The following is a 16,933-nucleotide window of genomic DNA, read 5'->3' as shown; positions in this document are numbered from 1 at the left end:
CTCTCTTGCCTAATTTATTACATTTACTTAACTTTGAGGCAGGAATTATGTAACATCTAATTATTATTAACATCTTACCTATCTTTTTCACTATCTGAGGAGTATCTCTTTTGAATATTTGCTCAAGAAGCTTACAGAATACACTTGCTCGCAAGCCAGGGATGTTCCTTTGCATCTCTTCCCACTCACACCAGTGGGGCTGGTCTGGGCAATGTGTAAATAAACACACACACACATATAGATGTGTGGATATTTTGTAAGTGCCTTTAGGTGCTGGTATTGTTAAAGAAATTCCATGTGCCATCTGCTGGGGGAAACTTTCTCTGAGGCAATGTGCTGTACTGACACAGCTGACTGCACTGCTGGCAGCACAAAGAGGCAGTTATTTCTCAAGAGGAAGCTTTATTCTCTTAATGCACCAACTTCCAGCACAGATGCAAAGGACACACAAAAAGTCAGGGTCAAGATGAGTCTGTAAAAGAACACAAACCTCTGGACCAATATCACAGCATGACAGTCTGGCAGCAAGAAGTAGCAGCTCATTTTCAAATCCTACTTCACTTCACTTGAACCTCCAAAGTGTTCAGGTTACAAATACCATGATCACACTCAGGAGGTGAACTGCATTTTAAAGACAAGCTGCTAAGCATTAAATGAAGAATTCTCAATGTACTTGTAGACTGAAAAATCTCTGCAAGCTTGAGACAGGCTGCTCTGCTTGCCATGCCATAACAAGCAGACAGGAATTCAGCACACACTTTTCAGAAACAGTCTTCACTTCTCTGTACCCAACACTCAGCACCAAAAACTGTCTTTAAAATCAGCAGCAGCATTTGGCTGTCACACTCGTGGCAGTCTGACTCCAGGCAATGTGGTTTCAGGCACAGGACCAAGGAAAATCAGCTTTGCTAATACACCCTGCACTGCCACACTGGGAGCACAGTTACACATAACTCCAAAGTGGACCCAGATATTCACTGCCATCAAAATAGCTGGTCTGCTCTCTCTTTATACTCCCAGCAACAGATCCCCCTGATGGCCCTGAGTGGATCACAGGAGTTGGATTAGGTCTCATTGATCCAGTCCAGAAGTACACTTGCAATTAGGTTTCCTGGGAATCAAAACCATCAGAATTCAGATTGCAAAACCGGTATAACCAACACTATGGAAGGGGAAAATATACAACTGGAACACAAAATATGCTCAGCAAGTAGAAATCTCAGACACACAAAATTATTTCTCTAAGTTTTAAGATGTTGCCTACCAGAATGAAAAAAAAAACCAAGCAAACAAAATAAAACGCAGAAATGCAATTGCCAGGGACAAAGCTCTTATTCCTCTGGTGCAAACAGAAAAGGACTGGAACTAGTGGTGGATGTAGAAGTCCACAAACAGTCGAGTTAATGAACAGACAATCTCATGATAACTATCTTCTATAAAACTTTGAGATCCAGTTTAAGTCCTCATCTTCTAAGGAAAGAGAAGTCCCCACCACACACAAGCACAAAGTATATCCACTTTTTCCTGGAATGTTTCCTGAAAACCTCAAACTACTGGAGACAAAACTAAAGTCAAAAAGAAGGCAATTAAACACCATCTTTTTCAGGATTATTTCCACTGTAACTTCATCTGCAGGTCTAGGTGAGAAGTGCAGAACCACGCACGCCACCTAAACTGTTACTCCAAAATACAATATTGTCAAACTAGAAAGGAACAGGGTGTTGAAGAAACTGTAAAATGTTTTGACTCAAAGTGTTGTACAGCAGATGGAGCTACAAGGATGGCCTGCAAATAGCCACCTACACTTGAGAACACCCAGCAATGACAAATACACAGAATCTATCCCACCAAGGGATGTCTTCAACTCCAGCTCCATCACTGACACTCTCCTGGTGCTGAGGAATGCAGTGGGCACAAGGATTTCCATGGCAGTGTACATATGGCAAAGTGATATAAACACAACAGTCACATAACATTTATAAAAGTATGAGTAGATTTTTGGTTTCATTAATAAACAGGAAAAATTTAATAAATATGTTTTATTTTAATCCAAAAGTAAGATATGGGAGGCCCCCTTTTGTGTGGGTAAGACATCCTTGGCCATTTCCCTACCCCCAGCATCACATGTATATGCTGAGGGTAGAATTGCAAATATTTCAAGAGCTGTAACATCTCCCTTTATGTGGGACCTTCTCACCCTCAACCTGCCTAGGACAGAATAGTTTAAAACTCCTGCAGGACAATATAGGGTTGACCTCCTGTACTCCAAAACCTCTGTGGAGTATTTTTAGAGGCTCAAACAAAATGCATCTTGTCTCCTTTCAATTCAGACAGTGGCCCTAAACTAGAGTGGTTTACATAGGACAAACTGAGAATTAGGGGCCAAGTTTCATAAACAAATTTCTTACATAAAATTTCATTCATGACAAACAAGTCTTGTCCAGAACATTATTTCACAAGTGTCCATAACTACAAATAATGTGTGGAACTGGGATAAGACTGAGAACTGTGTCCATGTTGAGTAAACTAAAAAGGGAAATGCACAACATCTGCAAATCAGCCACATGGAAAAGGTTAAATGCTTTTTTGCCAGACTCTAAAAGTGAAGTCATCAATCCCAAAGAGCAAGTCACCGTGTCACTGCCACTGTCTGGCATCCAGCAGGTGCTCAGAAACATCAAAGAAATCATGTTCAAGCACACAAGTCCAAAAAACAAAGTGCCAAAACCAAAAAAGTAAAGCAAAACTCTATTGCAATACTTTCCAAGAACATAATTCCTCCAGGAAGAGGCTTTTCTTGGGATGAAAATCCTTATCTTAACAAAACATCAAAATAGCCCTTCTCCTTAGGTAAAGATTTTCTCTTTTCTCATCAGCCTGTCACGTTAGGTGTTCAGCCATGATCTTCCACAATTCCTTAGGAGCAGAAAAAATACAGAGATAATTAGATAATCAGAAATATTCTATCTGGCATGTTTCTCAATAACAGAAGTTTACAGCTAATTGACTTTTCATAGATATTACAATATTATTTCCTGAACTCTGAACTGGGAAAGGAATTACTAAAAGTGTGAAATGAAAGCTCTCCTACAAGAAAATAAATGGGAAGAGATATTGGTCCCATTTTGCAGTTCAATCACAAAAATGGCATTTTACAAAGTAGAAGGCTCTTATCCTTTGAGGAACTGAGTGCAATCTCAGCAACTCTACTGCTGCTGATAGAAAATCAACTCTGTCCAGCCCAAACCAGGACATGTCAATCTAGTACAGCTAATGTAAGCACAAACAAGGATCATTTTAAATCAAAAAAGCTAAATGGAAATAAAAGATGTTTATTCTCCTGTTCTTAATCATGTTACATAAACAGCGGATAACTAATTTGAGATGATTAGCCTGACACGTTACATTTATTTTCATGAATGCCACTTACCAACTGCTCAATTCGCTCATAAACAAGGAACTGACAGAAATCAAGCTTAATGGGCTCCACTGTATATTTCATTTTTCCATCTTGAAGGTTCTCCAAATCATTTAGAGTATTTCTAAAGTGGCTGTAGGCTTCACATGTAACATCCATATGTCTTAAAGTGAAGTTCAGCCTGGCAAAAGAGTACTTCATTTAGAACATCTCTCCTATACTGGCATCTTAGGTGGGTGTGTAACTTCCCTCAGCTAATGAAAAAATGGGTCTTGTCAGCATATTAACTCCCTTTGGCAGCCAGAAAAAGGCACAACCCCCCATTCCTGAAAAGCAGAAAATATATTATGTCAGCATCAATACACAGTAACTCCTGGATTAATCTTTCCATTGATTTTAGGGCACTTTGCCACAACAGAATCATTAGCTCGGCTTCCTGAACAAACACCTGGCAACAAAGCACAGGAAGAGTTATTGCTTACATATCTCTGGAGATTTAAGCAAAGCCTCCTTGTGTATCAGCTTTTGAATGGACTCCAAGGCATAGCTACTTAAAAACATTCATTGATTCCTTTAAAGCAAACAAGAGAAACTGTTCTGGAGTTGCTCCAGCTAGGAAATAAATACCCAAGTTCTAAGCCACTTCATTCCACCCTGTGACCTCAAAAATATACAGCAAATGTTGTCAGGCATTATAGAATACATCAATGTAGCCACCTATTAATCCTTATTTGCACAGATGTTATCTCAGGTGAGGCAAAGGTAGGACAACAAAAGGCAAACTATTGTTAAACTCAAATTCTGAACTGATAAAAATTAGGCATGTAGAAAAAAAAGTTTGTCCTGAGCATATACTGCAGACTGTGATCATCTGATACAATGAACCTCAGAAAGTCAACCTTTATTTAAAACACACAAAGTATTTAGTGCTTTTTATATTAAGTTCTTGGTAAATACTCACCTCTTTTCCAGTGCTAAGTAAACTGTGCCAGAATTTCTCAAGTTGTGTGTGATTCTATACAGAGTTCTGAACAAGGCATCTGTCAGGTCATCATCATAGAACACTACAAAAAACAAGATTCAGAGCATATGTATAATTATGGATAGAATTTACTTAAGGGTCCATTATGAAACAACAGGCCTTAGTTTGATTACTCCATTCAAACAAGTCACTCTTTTATCTAAGTACAAAGTACATTTTTAATGGCAACAACTGACCCAGTAAGAGCATTCACTGCTGCTATTTATGCCAGGCTTTAAGTTTTCTCTCATCAGAAGGGGAATCATTTTTCAGACAATTTACAAGCTTTGACAAGAATTCTCTCAGCCTGGAAATAATCTTACTACAAAGCTAAAAACCCAGGATATTAGAGAGTAGAGAGCCTCTTTTCTTACAAAAACCCCCATCAGGCCATAATTAATTTACCATTATAACCAAATCTCCTTTGAAAGCAGTCTTGCAACTCCTTTCAATATCATAACTAAACCCAATTCTCCTTTATCTATAGATCAAAAACAATGGTTTTCCTATATAGATAAACTAGCCTGTAATTTTAAAGTCCTTCACATAAGCAAGAAAAAAAGCAGAAAAGTTATATCCAAGGGCATAGACTCCATGGGGAAGTGCAGCATCTGGAACTGTTATTCACATTATAGAAAATCTTAGTCTAATGACTTATTTATCATTATTTGCACAGAAGTTATGTAATACAAGACAAGGATAGGACAACACAACTCTTCTGATTCCTTGGTTACTTGTGATTATGTTGAGCAATTTATTTAGTCACAAAAACAAAGAAAAGGAAGAGCTAATAGCTGGCAACATCTGTTCTCATAATTGCTAATTCAGAATGTAAATATAAGCCATTAGAAAAGAAAATACAGGCAGGAACACTTGAGGTAGAGCTTTGGCAAATTAGGTAAGGCTATGACCTATTACATTTTTAAAAGCAAACTAGGTATGTTTAAATTATTATTCACAATGGTCAGGTGTTTGATTTAAAAGCTTACTGTTTGTATTTCCCTACCATCAGCTGCCATTATCACAGAACAGTGATCAAGCAGATCAGCAATCTCCTCGTCAGACCAGCTATAAGGAGCTTCAGGATCTGTAAAAAAGAATATGGCTTTGGTGTACATGATTAAATGTCTCCAATGACTGGAGAAAAGGAACTTCTTGGCTCCTGTGGGGAGCTGCTACTCCATAAACAGACCCAACCACTCAGCAGAAATCAAAACCTTCCCTGTTGATTTTCTGAAGTTCCCCCAGTCCTCTACTTTCTCTGTGTTATGTCCAACCATCCCAAGGCTGACTGGCAAGCAAAAGTTCTCTTTCACTTCATAATTCACAATTCCATAGCAAGATCACAGCTTTAAATACATTAAAGCAACGATACCTTTAAACAAAACCCCAGATGTCCTTATACAACTTCTGATTAATCTTCCTATTTTATCATGCTTTAAAAAATTTATCTTCATTAAAAGAATCTTTATTTGAAAGTCTAATAAACATAAAACCTTTTCATCTGGCAGTATCAAATATTATAATTAACCAGAATTGTCTTTGAGGCCAAGGAGAGGATTTTGAATATATAACACCAAAAACCAAGCCCAATGTAAAACAATCCATTATAAGCACCTACCAGTGCAGAATTCATCTTTCATCCAGTCCAGTTCTTTCACTTTAATTTCCCCTCCTGGGGGTGAAGAAAGATGACATCAGTCACAAATGGCCTTTCAGAGAGCACCTGGGCTAAAGTAAAGAGTCAAAATCTGCCCATACAGCACCTACCTCCTGACTCCATCAGGTGTTTGTTTAATGCAACATTTTGCTCACACATGGCCAGAAGATCTTCACCAACATCTGAAAAATAAGTGGTAATGGTATTAAAAACAAGAATATTTTGTATGGGCCATGTATGCCTCTCAGACTAATACTCAAAGTTTCTCTCAAGCCCACAAGATTAAGGAAAATTCAGAGCAACTCCACCCACTGATGGATGAGTGCTTCCTTAGTATCCTTCTTCCTTTTGTCTTTCAGTCCCAAGCTCTGAGCAACCCTTGAAGAAAGAAGCTGGATCCCTACACTACCTATTTTAATCTGAACCCACTATCTTGAGTTCACTGCAACAGATCTTGGTTTTAAACTCTTGAGCTTTCTCAGCCCCTCGAGAAAGTTCCTGCTATTTTTCAGTAAATAACACAAATTGATACATGTTAATAAAAAATGATTAACTATAACTGAACAGATGAGTCTGAAAACACCAGGATGAAAGCACTGCTTTGGGAAGTTTCATGAAAATATTTAAGTGAAAAGAACTACCTTACCTGTGCAATAAACTCTCTTGGCAACTGTTCCCATGATAATGCTGGCAATTCCAGTGCCACCTCCGAGCTCCAGCACAGAGCAACCCCTGAACGTGTCCCTTTTAAAGAGAATGTAATCAGCCAGAAGGAAGGCAGCACGCCAGACCTGGGGGACAAGGGAAGCACTTAAAACTGAGTCAGTGCTGAAGCACAGCCCATGAAAATCAAGATGCTTCAAGGCACAACACGTACTTGTTTACCAACGTCTTCTAAGGGGGTTGCCATGGTGTGTTCTGTGGAAATGAGAGTAGAGCAGAAAATAATCATCTCAAAACTGTTCACATCAAGTTCCACAGTGGCAAGTTTGAAACTAAGGCTATGCTTCAAATATAGAACTAAACACTTCATTCTATAGAATGCTAGGTAATGCCAAACACCCACTCTAAGGAGCACTGAGTTTCCCATGGTATACAACTGCCCAAATCACTTCCAGAGAAGAAAGGTAAATTTTTATTTGCAGTATCACAGTATTGTGTTCATTATTTTCTTTCACTCAACAAACTGCTGTTCCATGTCTAAAGAAAACCTTTTATTCTTTTGTTTTACAGAAACATATTCACCGCATTTCTCCCTGACTGAAAACTTATTATTTACCTATTTTAACAACATCACTGCAAGTGCGCTCCCACTCTTCATCTTCAAAAGCATCTTCTTTCCCTTTCATCAGAATTACAGGGCACACTATATCCCTCAAAAGATCCTCTGCTTGCAAATCAGAGGCTCTGCGAGGTCTTCTGACCACTTCCAAGTCTCCATCATCATCTAGCAGAGCTTCTACTCCTTCACTATTTAATTCTCCTTCTTTTTTTATGTTACTCCTGTCCTTGTCACACAGTTCATCTCCACTTCTGCACTGGTGTTCTCCTCCCGTGGTGATTTCTCTCACGTGTTTCCCAGATGCTAAATCTTCTGTGCTCCAAAGGAGTTTGAAATACGACAGGAATACTGCAAGAACAGTGTGGAGGGTAAAGGTTAAACACCAGATGTGGCAGAATCTGTGCACAACTTCCACATGCATGAGATTTTGGCATGCATTATATGTATTAAAAATCTATAGAGTAAAAGATGATACAGGTAACTTGAAATAGAGTTTTATTTGATATGAAGAAATACTTCTATGATTAAATTCTGTCAGCAGAAATTAATGAAGCACTTTCACAGTCCACCAGCTGACCCAACATCTGCACAGCCACAATGGGCACATTCATCTGATTTATTAATATTTATTTTAATATTGGCAGAGGGGATGTTTTCTTATATCCTCCAAAAGTTCTGTTCACAGAAGTTCAAACTAAGTTGAAAGCAGAATTACTATATGATAAAATTTGTTTCTTTTGGTTAAGATTCCTATCTTGTGATAAAGAAGCATGTTCTAGGAAAATGCAAGTTGAATTTTGGTTTACTGCTTTGAAAGTCTTTAGGAATTCAAGCAACTTGAAGCCTTGAAATTGGCTCAGTATGTAAGAGCAGAAATAAGTGCACGGGAGGCAAAGCTGACACTTCTGTGATTTCTTTTGAAGTGTTCAAACTGATGATTCAAAGAGATTAAATGACTAAAGCTATTCTCAATGACCAGTTAATTAAAAACCTTTTACAACAATCACTCAGTGACATCAGCATCTATTAAAATTTTAAGTTATTGAAACATGGACCTGGCAATTTTAATTACAGGAATCTGTACTGCCTGAATGTCATACATAAGGAAGAACAAACATTTCACAGTCCCTGTATCTATGTTCATTTCCCACAAAAAGAAAGACATAAAGTGCTTGTCACAACTGCTTTCAACAATTTCACAATTTATGGAGTTCTATTCCAGTTTCTTTAGTAGGCAAGATGTTTCCAAGGTGGAAACTGACTGAAACTGAAACTACTGAAATCTGACTGAGGTTCCTCTCTAGTGAGAGCATTTTTAGGTAGATCTAATGAGATCTTCAATACCTGTCCTAGCATGAGAATTTTTTAAAGTCTCCACTGTTTGCATGACAGTCAGATAAAACTAATTGGAGTAGAGGATGCCGTCAGTGAATGAAATGCTTTGTTCTCCAAGTCCATTCTGATCCTCTGCATTTCTACTGCATTCAAAAGGTGGAAAGTCAAACTGACTCCAAGGGGAAGAGACTAAATCCCCACAAACTTCCCCAAAACACAGCAAAGTGGCACTGGTAGATTGTTATGGCATTAAAGGCTGTCATGCTACAATCCAACTCTTGTCTCAGTAAGCAGAGGAATTTCCCAGACAGAGCTCATTCAGAGTAGGTGGAACACACTGTCACTTCCTTCTCTTGAAAGGTTCTTAGCACCAAGCACAATCACATCAAACACATGTCAAACAGCATGAAGACCCGTGCATTAATTACCTGGGTTTTGACCTGAACAGGGTCAAAATTATTATTCACTTCTTTGTCAGGCTTACTTTGATCATTTTTCACATTGCCATACGCCAGTACAGCTGCAGAAGTTACTCTTTTTATGTCACAACTGGGTTTGAAAAAACAATTAACACTTCTGTCACAGCAGGACTTTGGTACAGAACATTTTGCCAGCAGCTTCAAGGTCAGTTCTTTTGACAGCTTTATAGTGACCTACAAGCTGGCAATCAGCCAGTGGCATTTGCCAACTCATTTCTTCTACAGCCTTGACTCCTCAAATTCTATGTCCATTATAGCCATTGCCATTTTGAGTCTTCATGTTGACTTTTTTTTGAAGCAAACATCCCCCCCCCAAAAACCAACCCCACCAAAAAAAACCAAAATGAAAAAAACCCACCACAAAGCCCAAAGAAAGCTGTTATGCTACCCTGCAATAGATCGTAAATCATCATATAAACATTTAATTAAACTTGATAAATTAATTACTGATAGTTTATATTTTAAATTTAAGTTACACTATTTAAAACCCCTGGGTTCTTACCTTTTGTTTGTGTATAAGAAACACCACAACCCTATTTTTCATCAGGATTCCCAAAGTGCTATATTAACCCTATTGCTCAATGAACAAACACATTAAATTAAATCTTCAAGTGAGTAAATATGGTTACTTTTTCTCAGAAATTTAAAGTTTTATTTTTAAGACAGGCTGTCTACAAGTTTTCATTCTGGAGTTAATTTCATGAGGAAAACACAGCTAGTCCTCTTTCTACAGCCTGAGTAGGAGGTGATTCTGCTTATCACTGGAATAAAGTATGTAACTATTAATATCAAGCACTTAGAGGAGGACTCAGCCTTACAAAGATGTGAGTACAGTGGAAATACAGCTCCATCAGTCATCAGACATCCATTACCTGGCTGTCCAACTGCGTTCAGTCGCACCATGAGGTGTCTTTTGCTTGGGCAGTGCAGGTGAACATCAGACAGCACCGTGTCACTTTTAAACGTGGGGTTATCCATCTCCTTCCCTGCTAGATCTACCATGGGGTGCTGGTGAGAGGGAGATCTGCAGTGCTCACAGTCCCTCACGCAGTGCTGCCCCAAAGGGATTCCATTCTCTTCCATTTACAGGTGTCCAGTAAGTTTTGCTCACCAAGGGAACCTCAGGACATCATTTCTGAGAAGGTGTGATCGTGTGAGCTCCACCATGCTCCAAGACAACAAGTTACTCATCAGGATATTCAACCTAAACCCAAACACAGGCAGTGTTTAGTGGTAGCCTGACACTGTCTGAACATTGCTCCAGCAGTATTTCAGAAGATAAAAATCAGATGACACTGCTCAATAAAGTAGCAATGCTCCAATGCTCTCTTTTACAGAATCCTCAAATATTTAACTGTTAGCAGTTCACTGGCAGCCACTGTGTATTTTAGGAAGAGCTACTAATTTGCTTGTGTTGCAAACAACCTCCCCTGAAAAAAAACAGGAGTGCAAGAAGTACAATGCTAAATCAAGGTCTTCAAAGGGACAAGGCCATTTCCTGTGTTGACATTAACATCTTGAATGATTCTGCTAAATTTGCCATTATCCAGTTGTGCTTGAACAAGATCACGGAGTGGTTCAGGCTGGAAGGGACCACAGTGGCTCATCTGGTCCCCCCTCCCTGCTCAGGCAGGGTCATTCTGGAGCACAGGATCGTCCCCAGATGGTTCTGGAGTATCTCCAGTGAGGGAGACTCCATGCTCTCTGGGGACAATCTGTCCCAGTGCTTGGTCCCTGCACAGGGAAGCTCTTCCTCATGTTCAGGTGGAGCTTCCTGGGCATCAGTTCCTGCCCATTGCTCCTGCCCCATTGCTGGGCCCCCGGGAGCAGAGCCTAGTCCGTGCTCTGAGCCCTCCCTTTGATATTAATACACATTAACAAGGTCACCCTCACTCATCTCTTCTCAATTTCAGCCTCTCCCCGTAAGAGAGATGCTCCAGACCCGCGATAAACTTCGTAGCTCCCTGCTGGATCATCAATACTCAAAACACTGCGGGCTTTAGAAGCAATCTCTGTATCTGTAGCTGCGCGGTTCTGTTAAACTTCTGCCAGCCCCAAACCTGCCCTTTCCCTGCGCAGCAGCCAGCGCGGCCCTGCCGGGCAGTGCCCCGGGGGCTCCCGTTCCTGCTGCGGGACAGCCGCAGCCTCCGCGGGCCCGGGGCGGCGTGTCCCGTGTCCCCACGGCAGGACCCGACTGTCCCCCGTCCCCACCATGGGACCCGCCTATCCCGCGAACCCCCGGCAGGACCCGCGACCCCCGGCAGGATCCGCGTCCCCATGGTGGGACCCGCCCGTCCCGCTTTTCCCCTGCTCAGGTCCCGCATCCCCCGGCAGGTCTCGGCTGTCTGGCTTTCCCCCCGTCCCCGTTCCCGTTCAGATCCCACTTCTCCGCTTTCTGCCCGCTCAGGTCTCACCTCTCCCCTTTCCCCCGCTCAGATCCCATCTCTCCCCTTTCCCCGTTCAGATCCCACCTCTTCCCGTTCCCCGTTCAGGTCCCACCTCTCCCCTTTCCCCTGCTCAGATCCCACCTCTCCCGCCTCTCCCGCCGCCCCGGCCGCTGTCGCTGCGGAGGTGGCGGCTCCTTCCGGCTCCTTCCGCTGACGCCGCTGCCCGGCGGCCCCCGCGGGCGCTGCAGGGCGAGCGCCGTGCCCGGGATCGCCGTGCCCGGGGATCGCCGTGCCCGGGATCGCCCGCGTTCGGGAATGACCCAGCACTGACCCCGGTCACAGCCTGCCAGGGGAGACGGGGAGGGCAGCGCCGGCAGCGCAGTTCAGGCTTGCGCGGAAACATCCGCAGGACTTGCTCGGAGTTCCAACACGCGTTTCCTACTCGCGTTCTTTTATTAATTGTTTTTAGCATCACTTGCCCTGTCTCGGTTCATCTGTAATTCCATGCAGAATCTACAAACGGCTTGAAAACGAAGTGGGAATACCTCTGCGGAGGCAGACAGGCGTTTCTTCCTTAGTCCAGATAATATCAGAATTCTAGTACCACTGTAAGATTAGCTGAAGCAACAGCTGTTCACTTGTTTTTGGGATTGGGGACTTAGTTGCTTAATTCTGAAGAGTTTTTAATTACGGATAAACCAGGTGAAATTACCAAGACTGAGTTAAGCATTGAGTGGAAATATCATAACCAGAGTCTTTGGGAGGCTTTAACAACAGAAATTTGTCTAACAGAGTTAGAGCACCAGATTTTAGTATCTGCATTTTGGACCACAGTGTCTTAGGCAGTCGTTTCCCAGCTGAGCTCATCTGCAGCGAGAGCTGCTGTGTGGTCAGTCCAGAGCATGCCGATGGTGTGTGGGCACAGGACACGCTGAGCAGCCCTCTGTGCAAAATCACTGACAGAGGTGCCCTCCAAACTCCCATCTGTGTTCTAGTTCACCTCCTTGGCAGGTCTGCCGGCGCTGTTAAAGTTGTTTTATCTTTTAGCAGGAGGATCTTGGTCAAAAGTGGGCATTTACATATTAATTACTTGTCATATGATGCTACTGTCAATTGCTATAGATGATTGTATTTTTCTTAAGTAGTAGGAAGAATTAGTCAATGCTTAAAAAAAACTTTGAGTATAATTTATAGTCTGTATCTATTTCTAGATGTCTCCTTCTCATCATCTGCCTCCCTCAACAAAGGCTAATAATTATTAAAAGAATTATCAAAAGAATTAAATAATCTTTCCCTATTTTTACAGTCAGAAGTTTTGCATGACAATGAAATGGAAAACACATAAGCCATTCAGATATCTCATTGCAGTTTCTGTGGGGAATTCTATTGGATGAGTATCTGATAAAAATTCTTTGGAGATTTGTCCTCCTTTTATCTGGCTCTTGTGAAAGAGCAGAACGTCATTTTCCTTCCCGTGGTGATGCACTGTCACATAAATTATTACTGCTGTCTCTCTCTGCTGGCATGTTCCTCACTGCTATGGAGTACTAAGCACGAAAAGCAGATTACATTTGTCACAAAATCTCACCAGTCTGCAGCAAGAGGCACTTACTGGTACACAGGCTTAGTAGAATTAGAGGAGTAGCTGAAAAGCTGCACTACATGGGAACTTTTAAACACAAAAGTACATTACGTGAGAAATGGAGCTGCTGCAATTGCTTTTCTAAGAAATAATGATACCTCGTTTCATATATGCATAATATTTGGGCAAAGCAGGAACATCTTGTGGCTGCAGAAGGTCTGTGCCTACAGATGTTATAAACATGGGTGATCATGAGAATTGTTTAGGGAGCTGCAGTTTCTGTACTACACACAGGAGGGCTTGGCAGCAAATTTCTGAGATGTACCTCTTTTTTAAGGGTGCACCTCAGTTACATTTCCTGTCTTCCTCACAGCCATGTGACCTAGGAATTTGTTGAAATTTACCTCACATGCCAGACAACTTTACTGGGGTTTAGCTGCTTGTTTGAAATGATGGATTGAGCCAGTTTCATCCATTGATCAAGTCCCAAGGAGTTGGCTGTGCTGGTTGCTTCAGGTATGTCCCTCCTGTAATCCCCCTTTGAATTCAGTGTCATGTGTTGACACTCCATGGGGGTTTTTTTGACAGATCAGGTAATACTGAGTACGAGTCAGGACACTGTACTGTAGTTTCTCGCCTATGATAGGTTTGACTGGTCAAAATTCATTAAAATTCATTGTAGGTTGTGACTCTTCAAAACTGGATGTGTACTAGTGCATGATGAAAAAATTAAATCTGAGAAGGAATAGCCAAATCTCAGATCAACCAGCCAATAGCTAGTAATTTCCATGGGCAGTGAATCCGAAAATTGTAATTGTGTATATTGTCTAACAGCTTTTCTCCTTTGAACCACAGGGGAAGTAATTGTGGTAAGTTTAAAAGAACAATAAACTGCAGAATCCAATTAGCTTTACTGGAAGGCTGAATGGTAAAACTGCATTTGAATTTAATTCTTCATTCCACTAAAAGAACAACAACAACAAAATAACAGGAGAAAAGATGTGATATTTCCTGGAAAAGGATTGTGAAAGAAATTAGGTGTGTTAATTGTGCTTGTTGCCATGGCAGCGATTAATTACAGTCATTGGTGCACACTTGCACTGATTGGCTTTCCTACGGTCAGGTGGGTAAACATTGTGGGAATCCCTCCCTTCTTCAGTTTACAAATAATCTACTTCTAGTAATGCAGCCACCTCTTCACAAATACAGACAGGGCAGAGGAAATGGAATAAAGAAACACCGGGGAAAACTGAGGAATTCCGTGGGATTCTGCTGCACAGAACAGCACAGGTGCAGAACAGTTGAGAAGGAACTGCCCTAGAGATGCATTTTACCTGGGAAAGGTCCTGGGAAGCAAAGCCAGTGATTCCCAGAGCACAGTGCCCTCTGAATCCTCCAGCAATAACCCTGCAAGCAGAACAGAGAGAGTAAAAGTTACTTACACAAGCTCTGCCATGCTCAGACTGGAAGAAACTAATGATTTTGCTGCATCACCCTCTGGGGGCTAATAATTGAAACTTTGAGAACATGTTCTGAATTATCTTTGTTATTCTGAGCAGCAGATTGATGTTGACAGATGCAACCAACACCTAGTCTATGCAAAACAAAGTTTTCCTTCTCCATAAAGCTGAGCCTAGATTAAAATTTTGAGTCTTTTATGCTAAAGATCCTAGTTCAACATTCAAAGACCTCAGGAAATTGAAACTGAGTCTCTAGAGAAACTAATTTCCACTACTGGCTTTTTCCTTTCATTATAAACATTTCCTCATGAATACATGAAACTATTTTGTTAACTATGTTTTTAGTTTTCTGACTTTGCAGGAATTATTTGTTCCCTAGCATGGGAATGAATGCCTAAAAAAATTATGGTGATGTGGAAATGAAACCTTTATATAGAGTTGATTTACTCTTGATATAAATGTTGGTCATCAGTCTGGTCAAAAGAGGATCTGGTGTTAGCAGGCTCTAACTCAGGTTTACTGTAAAGTTAGCCTAGACAGGGTCTGCAAGGATCTCTGCACATCTTGATGTCTAAAATAGATTATTCAATAATGTTTCTAAACATAAGCACATATACAAACTTTGTGGGGCCCAAGACTAGAACAAAAACTCTCCAAGACAGAGTATAACTGATACGCATCTTGCACAACAGCTGATGAACAGCTTGTGCTCAACTGGGTTAAATGTTCCTTCAGTTTTATACCCTTTGCTTTCCCTTGGATTTAACTGGCAGATGGCAGTGGCAGATCATTGCAGGGGAGTGATGAATCAGAGCTATGAGTGCTTCTGGTTCAGATTTATAAGAGAACTGATAAAACCTCTGTCTAACACATGGTGTTTGTAGAGCTAATAGAAACTTTCAAATAATTCTGCAAATGTAGTTGGAAAAAAGAGACAATCTTGGGATCCCAGTTAAGACTGGTGCCCCAAGGCTTGTTCATTTTGTCTCACTGCATTAGTTAGTCTAACAAAATAATTCACTTTGCTTCATGAACTTTGTATCACCCAAACATTGCAATTACAAGGAGATAGCAGCTGCCTCGTTTGTTGAACTACAGAGGCATTTTCACAGATTACAAATACAACTTGGAGATGTGAGAAATAGATGGCAAGAGCTCAGAATAATGCTATAGCTGCTTAACAATGTATTCCTGAATATAAAGACTGTTATATTCCCAGCCATACACATATTTCAGAAGTTTTGCAGAGCAAAATGTGGTCTGTAGTGTTGATGATTACTGTGATTATTTAAATAATTTAAATTATTACTGTGTTTATTCTCTCTCAAGGAAAATGTTCCTTTCAACTGATCCTACTGCTGAAACCCTACTGGTTCACGAGAGCTTGTTGCCATGGATGGGTAATGATGTCACACATTCTGCCCAGTGTCCATGCCAGAAAAAAAAATGAGAATGACTTTTTTAATTACTCAGAGTTACTTAGCAATTCCCTGGAAGGCCTGAAGTGAATTACAAGGAAGAAAACAAGATGCCCTGTTGACCCTACCTGCACAATATCTTTATGCCAGTGGAGAGACACAGTAAAGCACCAGAGTAAATTCTCTGCAGGTTTGGAAACAAGGTTCTATTGCTGAAATTCACTTTGTTACTCAACAAATTTCAGCGGGCTAAAGATGAACAGGAGGCTGGGTGAAGTGCACCTTTAGGGCTCAAACGTGAATATCTTTGTAACTATAATTTCTGGAAGAGGGAGCTTGTGACTTACTCTCCATCGTGACACTGACAGGAGAGTGATCCTGAGCAGGGTACACATCACTGCACCAGGTAGTAAATGCCACACTACTGCCTTCTCTCACACTCCCTTTCAAATTAGGTTAGACCTGGCCTTTTGGGGTCGGCATCTGGAAGGCACAGAACAAGAGGGAATCTCTTGTAAATATACCAGAAAGGCTGCAGGAACACCAACCCTGCCTCTGCTCCCCAAACCTTGGCTCTGCTCCCTCCTCGCCTCAAGGACAGCGGTGTTTGGGATGCGGGAGCTTTCTCCGGCCCGCGGTGAGCCCATCCCGGCGCTGCCGGAGCCATGGGCATCCCCGTGGCCGTGCTGGTGACGGGCTGTCCCTTTTGAGGCAGCGCTGGCACGCCCGGTCGCTCGGGGCTCCGCGCTCTCTCCGCGCACCGCGCGGGGGCCGCGGGGTCTCTGTGGGGCCGGGCCGGGCCCGGGGGACCGCGGGGTCCCCGGTCCGCCCGCGGGGCGCGGAGCGGCCGGGGCGGGGCTCGGGGCGCGCTACCTGCGCGGCCGCGGGGCC

General features: G+C 41.8%; 1 protein-coding gene across 3 annotated transcripts; it reads right to left on the bottom strand.

The window, feature by feature from the left end:
- Positions 1 to 374: 374 nt before the first annotated feature.
- Positions 375 to 11,817, bottom strand: METTL22 (methyltransferase 22, Kin17 lysine). 3 transcript variants are annotated; one of them, XM_063414311.1, is made up of 11 exons: positions 11,724 to 11,817; positions 10,068 to 10,399; positions 7,379 to 7,729; positions 6,977 to 7,017; positions 6,746 to 6,890; positions 6,210 to 6,281; positions 6,061 to 6,114; positions 5,446 to 5,526; positions 4,380 to 4,482; positions 3,431 to 3,599; positions 377 to 2,916 (listed from the first exon to the last, which is right to left on the bottom strand). In XM_063414311.1, exons 2-11 carry the CDS (start codon positions 10,276 to 10,278, stop codon positions 2,881 to 2,883), a joined length of 1,263 nt encoding a protein of 420 aa, XP_063270381.1. In that variant the 5' UTR covers positions 10,279 to 10,399; positions 11,724 to 11,817; the 3' UTR covers positions 377 to 2,880. The 3 variants fall into 3 exon arrangements, with proteins under 3 accessions (XP_063270383.1, XP_063270381.1, XP_063270382.1); XM_063414312.1 differs by lacking the exon at positions 11,724 to 11,817 and adding an exon at positions 11,667 to 11,701; XM_063414313.1 differs by lacking the exon at positions 11,724 to 11,817 and having other exon boundaries at positions 375 to 2,916; positions 10,068 to 10,236.
- Positions 11,818 to 16,933: the final 5,116 nt, after the last annotated feature.

This window comes from Prinia subflava, chromosome 17 (genome assembly GCF_021018805.1).
Source record: "Prinia subflava isolate CZ2003 ecotype Zambia chromosome 17, Cam_Psub_1.2, whole genome shotgun sequence".
NCBI classification, from domain to species: domain Eukaryota; kingdom Metazoa; phylum Chordata; class Aves; order Passeriformes; family Cisticolidae; genus Prinia; species Prinia subflava.
Note: the sequence above shows the minus strand (reverse complement) of the source record. Positions and strands in the feature narration are given on the sequence as shown.